Source organism: Anopheles cruzii, chromosome 3, assembly GCF_943734635.1.
Source record: "Anopheles cruzii chromosome 3, idAnoCruzAS_RS32_06, whole genome shotgun sequence".
NCBI classification, from domain to species: domain Eukaryota; kingdom Metazoa; phylum Arthropoda; class Insecta; order Diptera; family Culicidae; genus Anopheles; species Anopheles cruzii.
The window spans coordinates 58,277,290-58,286,464 of NC_069145.1; the positions used below are offsets into that span (position 1 = coordinate 58,277,290).

At 48.9% G+C, this 9,175-nt stretch overlaps 2 protein-coding genes across 2 annotated transcripts; both read right to left on the reverse strand.

The window, feature by feature from the left end:
* Positions 1-910: 910 nt before the first annotated feature.
* LOC128271640 (G-protein-signaling modulator 2) lies at positions 911-5,131 on the reverse strand. Its single transcript, XM_053009242.1, has 7 exons — positions 5,042-5,131; positions 4,032-4,771; positions 3,383-3,938; positions 2,623-2,874; positions 2,466-2,551; positions 2,167-2,392; positions 911-2,090 (listed from the first exon to the last, which is right to left on the reverse strand). Exons 1-7 carry the CDS (start codon positions 5,084-5,086, stop codon positions 1,722-1,724), a joined length of 2,274 nt encoding a protein of 757 aa, XP_052865202.1. The 5' UTR covers positions 5,087-5,131; the 3' UTR covers positions 911-1,721.
* Positions 5,132-5,864: 733 nt separating this feature from the next.
* Positions 5,865-6,863, reverse strand: LOC128273887 (S-adenosylmethionine sensor upstream of mTORC1). Its single transcript, XM_053011950.1, has one exon. The coding sequence runs from the start codon at positions 6,861-6,863 to the stop codon at positions 5,865-5,867; it is 999 nt and encodes a 332-aa protein (XP_052867910.1).
* Between the last annotated feature and the right edge of the window lie 2,312 nt (positions 6,864-9,175).

A 9,175-nucleotide genomic window follows, 5' to 3' on the forward strand; every position in this document is an offset into this window, starting at 1 on the left:
TACTAAAATTGATTAGGTCTCCGAATAAGTTATTGGAAGTATTTGTATATATTTCGTTATCAACGTAGCAGCGTAAAAAGGGCTCTGATTGGTATTGTTTCGTAGTTTGTATTCGCCTGTTTCATTATTATTCGAGACTGAGTGATTGGACTTTTCGTATTCCATTTTTTGTCACGAGTTTGTGCTACCCTTCGATGGCCAACCCCTTATCTATTGTTTTTTTGTCATGATATCGACAGAAGCAATTCATTAAGCGACGAAATGACGGAAACAACCTTTAAAACCCAACTCTATTGGCACCTCGTTGCTAGCAAAATTGCCAATTGTAAAGATACAAAATGGAAAATGGCTATTAAAAATCCCGTGTATACACACAATTCTGCCACTATTTTCGAATGATATGAACCTTCTTCTACCATTTGCTTTCTCCTCGCTTATGGAAATGTGTTACGATTTGTCTGAACATTGGCGATTATCACACAGAATCCCTTTACAAAGCAAAACCACGGGAACACGAACGAAAAGATAGCGGTCTGATCAATCGCGGCCGATTGATGAGTCATTCGTGGTCGCCACCACTACGGTAAATGTTTGGACACACAGCGAAGGCTTCAAATGATAAGTATATAAATATCCTGATCTCTTAGTATTGTATTTCTCGTTTATCAGCTACAGGCTAGTATGACTTCGCCGGCGGTGGCGAAGTTTTGCTCCAAAAAGGGATGTATTAAATGTTTTTAGAAAAATATCAGAATGGAAGAAGTGGGTATATGGTACTAGTATTAGTATTCATGGTTAGTTCCCTTTTCCAGCGCTTTCCTCGCCTGCTATAAATATGGTCCTGACGCGGAGCAGTGGCCGGAGGAAAGTATGTTCGATAAGCGAGCTAATCGCCCAACAGCGATGCTGAATCATCACTGTGTGCTCCGCGAAAGCTTTACGGCAACCAGCAACATCGAACCTGAAGCCTCTCTTCTTCCCGTTTTGCTATCCTACGACGAAAGGTTGTATTTTGTGTTGCTTACATTCTACTTAATGGCTTTTCTTCAGGATTTGTCCTTGCTTTTATCATTCTTTGTCCCGTTTTGTAGGTTCGTACGCACGAAGGACGTCTTTTATTGGATCGCTCTACAGGTGGTTGTGTTTTATTGGAACGTTTTCATTTGGTCCGAGAAAAAACGATGACTTTAAGCTTCCCGTGATCGTGTTCCACCCCCACTAGACACGCTTAGTAACAGCACAATATGGTCACATTAAGGGATTAAGAAGAATACATCTCAATCACACATTTGGACGGGCAGGAATGTGGATCGGTAGCGAAAAAATCATCCCAAGTGCGGCTAAAATACACAATTTTCAGACTATAGTATATGGTGACGTTATCAAATTAATAAAAACATATTCCTTCCGTCCACAATCCACATACAGTGATAAAAAAATACCGCAAATCTATACAATAGGGAGAAAAATACAATCGATATTCTGTGACATTTAATGATATGAAATCGTGTGGCTGCGGTGCGGGGTGCGTACGGCAACGAAAATGGATCCTACCTTAATGACCACCTTTTTTTTTTTTACAAATCCCAAAAACCCCAAACTGTCTCCCGTGAGCCCTCGGTTCGGCCCACAATGCCCCAGAAATGCTCTTCAACCGCCAGTGACCATGCGCGTGGAACGTTGTTGGCCGCGCTCCGTCACTAGCGATCGAAGGAGTAAAATCATTTCAGACTCTTAACACCGCTGTGGCCGCCGCTGGTGTTATTTTGTCCGTTCGCGACATTGTTGCTGCTTCCGGTGGAGGAACTGCCACTGGTGCTATGGATGTTACCGTGATTGGTATGATTGGCCGCTGCCGGCTGACTGGCGCTACGGTTGAGCTGATTGTTCTGCGGCACCGTCGCTCGCTGATCCTCCATACGGCCACCCTGTAAACGCATGATGAGCGAGAAAAAGTCTTCATCCGGAACGGTGGCCCCACTGTTCGAGATGACCGCGACCGGTGCCACAGCACGGGAATCGTTCGCCTCCGCGTCCAGCGTTATGTTGGGCGTGGGCAACTCCGAGCGTTGCTCTTCGATTCGCGAACCCTACAACGGAAGAGCCCAGCATTAGGCGAGTGGTTCGGAAGCTTCGGTGACGGAAGCTTCTCTCGCGATGACCTACTTGACACCTCATCAGCATATCGAGGAATGCATCGTCCGGTGGTGTTCCGATCGTTTCCTCCGGTGGCGTCGGCACCGCGCCCGGCTCGTTGTTCGTTGGACGGTTTATGGTGTTGCTGGCGTTAGTTGCGTTGTTGAGCGTTATTCGCTTCAACCCGGGTAGCAGGGCTCGCTGTTCATCCATTCTTTCCGATTGAAAGTGTGCAATCATCTCAAGTAGCACGTTCCTGAAGAACGTTTTGGCAAAAGTTAACGTAAAAACACGTTTCAAAAGCCGAAAAGCGTTTAACCTACACTTACCGATTCTCTTTTCCGGCCGCCGGGGGGTTGCTGTTGTGCTGCGACAACGGTTTCCGCGCGGAATCAACACTTTCGGCATGCGTGAGCTACAACAAGTAATTCGGTGGCATAAGTCAGTCTGTCCGCAAACCTTACGGAATATGTTTTGTTCGCTCACCTTCAGTGTACAGCGCTGATCGTCCATACGCTTGCTCTGCGATCGCGTCAGTAAGTCGAAGAAATCTTCGTCGTTGTTTTTGAAGCTATTTTCATGCTTTTTGGCCACCTTCGCCTGTGACACCACTCCGGCTGCGGTCGGCGCTGCCGGCAACGCTTGTGTCTGGGCACCCGATTCGCGATTCTCCTGCACACTGGCACCACCGTGTTGCTGTTGGTTTTGGGCGTGCAGCTTTTTACCATCCGGCGTCAGCTAGAAAGAGTTCGACACGATAAGAGAGACCCCATCCGTCATTGACTGCCGATGCGTTCGACAGTTTATGATCCCTTCACGATAAGCGAGAAAGTTCCCGATAAAAGTGGAATAATTTTCCACCAAAAATGTTATCATGGCCACCTCCCCGATGGGCCAACCGGTTGACCTTCTGTCGGATCTCACCGTCCTTTTTGAGTGGGACTTTAACGATTATCAAGTTGCCCTCGGGCGCGCTGCTATAAAAGCAGGAGCCACACACGGGGCGGGACGATAGAGACTGCCGAATCGAAACGCACCGTGCGTCCGGAATCTTCGCTTGCGGCAATTCTCAGAAAAAAACGGTCTCCCCAGACACACACAAACACACAGGCAGGGGTTGAGTTCCCATCGATTATCATCATTGTTTGCTTTTGATTAGTGGTTTTGGGAGTGCTCGGAAGCGCTGCACGTACGCTTGCTGTGATAAGAATCTCATGATCAGCGCAGCTACGGCGTCCGTCCATACCTTAATTAGATCTAGTTGCTCCATGCTTTCGCGCCGTAAACGATGTTGATGATGTTTGCTGGCCGACAGCGTAGCTGCCTGGTGTTGCTGTGACTGTGACGCGGGTTGGTCCTGAAGCAGGCCCTCGCCGGAAACGAGACTCGCCATACGCGCCCCAAGAACTTCCTCGCACCCATCGACCGTCGGTATCCCGTCGCCGGTTGTATGTGCCGGTAGCTCCGGCAGGCCGAGGATCTTGCGCAAATCGGCTATGTTCATGCGAGCCGTGCCTTCACCGACCACATCGCCCAGTTCCCTGGCCAGCAGATAGTGCGAGTTGGCGTAGTGGAGCGCCTTTTCGTGGTTGCCAATCGACGAGTGGGCATTGCCAAGGCTCCAGCAGGCCCGTGCCTCACCGATACGGTCGCCCAGTTCCTGCGCGATCGCCAGATGCCGTTGATGGTAGTCGATGGCGGTGGGGAAGTCGCGCAGCAGCGTGTAGGTGTTGCCGAGACTGTAGCAAGCCTGTGCCTCGACGGCCCGCTCCCCCAGCTCGATTGCGAGCGACAGTGTGCGTCTGTGGCGGCGGTCGATGAGAAACAATTGGAAGCCGGCAAAATGATTGACCGATGATTAACGATTCTAATTACCGGCCAATTCGAGTACTCACTTGTAGTGGTTGGCCGCCTGCTCGAAGTGGCCGAGAAAGATGTGAGAGTTGCCGAGATTGCTGTTCGCACGCCGCTCCGCGGCCTTATCACCGAACTCGCGCGCTATTCGCAGCCGCTCCTGGTGGTGCTCGATGGCCGTCTCGAAGTTGCCGAGTAGATAGTAGGTGTTGCCGAGATTACCGCACGCCCGCCCCTGGGCACCGCGATCGCCCAGCTGCTTCATCAGGGCGAGGTTTTGCTGATAGTACTCCACCGCCTTCTGGAGCGATTCCTTTACCTCGTCGGAGAAATCGCCCGGGTCTTTCTGGCCGAGCTGCTTGCCCTTGGCGTGGTACACGTTGCCGAGATTGTACAGGGCCCGGCCCTCGGACAGTCGGTCACCGAGCGACTGCGCGATCGCCAGATGCCGCTGGCAAAAGATGGCCGCCTCATCGAAGCGGCCCATCACCTTGAGCGTGTTGCCCAGGTTACCGGAAGACTTGGCTTCGCCCAGCTTATCGTTCATGGACCGTGCCAGTGTTAAATCGTGTTTGTGGTACTGCATCGCCTTGGCATAGTCGCCCAAGTAGAAGTACGCATTGCCGAGCTGGCTGTAGATTGCGCTCAGCGTCCGCAGATCATCGGTTCCGGCCTGGATCGCCGCCTGGAAAAAGGCCACACCCGCCCGGCAGTCACCCGACTTGCAGAGACGTTCGCCCTCGAGCGCCAGCTCCAGACACATCGAACATCCGTCATTGTTCTGTGGCCGCAGGCGATGGGAAAGAGGGAAAAAAACATTTAATTGATCACATACAAACACCCTACGGCGCCATACACAACAAAGCGCAACCATTCATGTTCGACCTAAACGGAATCAATTATGATTCAGAAGAGAGCACAGCATTCAAGCTGGTGGTGGTGGGAATTGGAAGCGCCTTTAATTAAAGCCACAATTGGCCCACAGAGCGGGGCGAAGCTGTAAGTTGCAACCAGCATTACTTCACAGAGAGTTTGATGGTTTGATGCTGACCTGATCGCTGGACAAATTTTCAGCGCTTGCTGAGAGTGAAGACATCGTCGCGGCTTATGTTTGTCTCCGGCGGCTGCAACGAAACACGAAAACACTTTCCCCTCGAGATTTCGCGGTTTGTTTGTTTCACTTTTCGCTCGCGTTGCACTCTCTCGCTCCCTCGCTCTCACACTTTGGCTGTCTCGTTTACCCAAAACGGGAAATTAACACATCTTCAGCAACTTGTTGTTTTGGTGCACTTCTTGAAGCACTTCTTCGTGGGATGAGTATTTGCAGATGCACCCAACACAGGACGGTTTCTTTGCCCAGCGCGGGTAGAGTATTCATGAAATAGATGAGCCGTTCCGCCTTGCTAGCCCGTTGCAGACACTTTCGACTCACATTCCGCTATTCGTTAGATTTTCACAGCGATCCTGCGAAAGGGGTCGAAACAAAACACAGTCTCTCGATGGCGTTCCCTGGCTGGTGATGCTACGAAAGGGCAAATACAAACGCCCCGGACAATTTCACCATCATCCGCTGCTGAGTTACGATTCCGTTTCTTTCCTCTGGCACTCGGAACTGGTCCGTCGCGAGCAGCAAATTTACGCGTAGAAAACAGTTATTGGGTTGTGAATTTAGGGCCGCGACTGCCCGACGAATGAACGAAATCGCTTGACTCAGCTGTCAAAATCAGCGACAACTCCGAACGAAAGCTTTCGTTAAGTTTCGGCCCTGGCTTTGGACGTTCCTAAAGGGTGGGCTGTTGTGATTTGAAATGAAGATTTGTAAATAGAATGTTGGTTGGAACTTTTTATTGCACTAGATCTACAAAAATGCACGTTCAACTGTGCTCGAAGGGAAGTCCAGAGAATGCTTCCCTTATTTCGTCGTCGTCCGCTCTACTCCTTACGAAATCCATTCGTTCGTCGTTCGTCGGCGTTTCATTAAAGTCTTGCGGTATGTTCAGTACCGGTTCCATGTACGCCTCGCGATGAATCGCACACCATCGCTTCCCAATGGCAGCGAATAACGACCGACGGAACACCATACACGTAACGTGCTCCAGTTTCTCAATCTTAATCCGCGTAAATCCGATTCCGGCGAGCGTGTACCGCCAGCTCTTCATTAAGCGTGCATTCGCACCCTGGTGGCGGCTATCGGGCGTAATGATGAGCAGAATACCCTCCGGACGTAGCATTTCGTAGGCTTTGCTGCAACATCTTAGCCGCTGGTCGGGTGATGGCAAATACTCCAACAGCAAACTAAACACGATCGCATCGTAATGGCTCCGTGGAAATGCTTCGATTGCGTGGTGCTCCGGCAAAAACTGTGGGCGGTCGATGCTCTCTTTCACGTCGACCTCGAGAAAGTCGCAATACCAAACATCCGGCTGTGCTGGGGCAATGTCTATGGCGGTCACTTCGAAGTCCGCGAACGCGGCAAATGGGTTGTAGCAGCTTCCAACGTCGAGCATTTTGATTTTCTCTACATAGTGCGGTTGATGGGTTGGCCGATACCCGCTTTCAATGGCCTGCATTACTTTGTCGTCTTTATCACGGAACAAGTACAGTAACGGTGTTGGGCCAGTGAAATAACTCCGGCATGAAGCGACAACCCAATCGATGCGACTATTGGAACGTTTACAGGTCACATCCATTGTGCGGTCCCAGTAGCGTGTGGCCAGTTTGTGCATGGCTTCGGCGTAGTTTTGCAACAGCGGAGCGTCCTGAACATGCTCCCGCCAGACGGTCTCAGGATCGGAGTGTTTCGCGGATTCTCGTAATCGTTGATGAACTGATTTTATCAGGCCAGACAGCTCCAATTGCTCTCGAGAAGCCATCACGCGAAACGCAAACTTTATTTATTAGCGGTCTGACGATTGTAAACAAAGCTTGACAGTTGACAGCCAGATGACCCTTCAGTAACGGTCGATGAGAAAGAATTATGAAAAAATGCGCTTTAAAATGTGTCTTGGATAAAAGGCTGAATTTATATTGCAAAAAAAGGACCCATTTTTCTTTGTATACTTTTGGATTATATTTTATAACAAATATATATTTATGTATATATATAAATTCATATATATGTGCCTCCAAGAGCAGTATATTAGATATATAAATCGTGCGTTTCCTCCGCTTTACGCACTGACCGGAAACTACTTACACGGGAGTTCGAATAATATCTACAATCCGTTCGCAAACCGTCGAACATTCGCTTAATCCAAGGCTGTATTTCTAGAGTATGGCTGAATGCTCCCCGCGCCTTATTTTCTACATCCGATCCTGCTGGTTACCAAAAATCCTGTGCACCGTTTATGCACCACCTAACACGCACATTTACGGTTCGCTGCCCGTTGCGGATTTAATTATCCTCCACGTGTGTGTATGTGCCTTTTACGGCCATTCATTACGCCTCAATTGATTGTGCCCTACAGCCCTCTCCCAGCTCTTTTGGGTGGTGCACCGTTGAGCAGTTTTTATTTATTTGCACTATTTTATGACAATTATGGTCGCCAAGCTGGGGACGGAGTGGCCGATCCGTTTCCGGTGTTTTTGAATGGCCCCTTTTTTCGATGGCCACTTGCGCCAGAAATATTATTGTTCCGCGCACTGTCATCGATTGTGCGAAATCGCCCATAAATTGCGTTCGCCGCCGGAATCGGATGGTCGAGCCACTTTGCGTGCCGATTTTCAGCTAATGGTAGTCAAATGATTAACATCCTTCCGGTGGCGCCGCGCGAGCGACTCCGGGACCATGGCTTCCTGGCACGCTCTCGAATTGAATACATTTAAACAGCGACTGAAAAGATGAAAATGTATCGCCAGTTTTTCCTCTCTAACTCAGACACTGCAGACGGGCCCGGGATAGGGCAAGGAAAAAAACAATAGCAAAACAAATGATAAAACACTGTGCACCAGCACGGAACAACTGGCGGCGGTGTCCTTTCTGTTGGACAGGACAGACGAGCTCACTGGGGTTTCGGGAGAACCGTGCCGGGAATGCACACATTCCGTAAATTTATTGACAATTTATGCTCATATTTCTGTCCGGCGCTTTGTTTTACTCATTGTTGCATGCACGCTGCGGTTGCGGTGCGGTGTGGTTTTACGATTAATTTCGTTTCCAGCTGAGTTAATTGCGCCATTGCTTCGCAGGACAGCCAGGATCCACCCAACGGTGACGGCAGCGCACAGTCCACCACACTCCCAATCCTGCAACTTTCGACCACAGCTGGGAGAGTGTAAAATTATGATGTTTGAGCTAGCAAAACAATGTCCACCATTACCTCTCGGGACGTGCCCTTAGACGAGGGGAGTGTCTCATTGTCCTAGCGGGCACACGTTGGACAACGGGAGTAGAAAAAAGGGGAAAAAGTGCAACATTAGCCCACTTCATGTTGGCCAACGTTCGCTTTTGCCGAGAGAGCGTAAAGGCTACGAAAATTGCGCGTTCTTTGGGCATTTGGATCCGCGAACAAAATTCCATCTGGACCGCCCTTCCTCATGCTGGTCAGTTTTTCTACAAGACACTCTCTTAAATAACTTTTTACAGTAACCTAATATCTCAAGCTACAACACGCTTTAGCATTATCTTTTCAGAACGAACTCTTCGGCAAATGAATGTTTTACGGATTTCTCATTCGTCCCACGATGAAAGCAACAATCGTAACGCCAAAACTTATTTCTATTTACGGCTAATAAATGACAAAAAGGAAAACGAACTGGCTTTAGTACGTTAGGCGTGCTTGTCACGCATTTACAAAGCAAAGTTTAGAACAAACAGTTACGAAACTAGAAGAAGGCATTTTCATTAAGTTCGGTAGTCGAGTTAAAGATTTTGTTTTGCTTTGCTATGCGATTGTGCATCTCGCAATCCGAGATGATTCCTCCGAGAGGCTCTACAAATTAAGGTAACCAAATCATTTCAAAGGTGCCATTTCTTTCCATCTTGTCTTCGCGTAAATCGCATTCAACATGCTCCTGTGGCAGGGAAAATATTTTAAATATTTTATCACGTTCCTTCATGATGGTTTTTTTGCGATTTAGCGATTTGTGCGTGCCTTAACAAATTAAAGTTTGATAAAACTAATGTAAGCTACCGTAAAGGGACTTATTCGACTGATTTTCTTGTGAGTTCGTTCATACTACTACG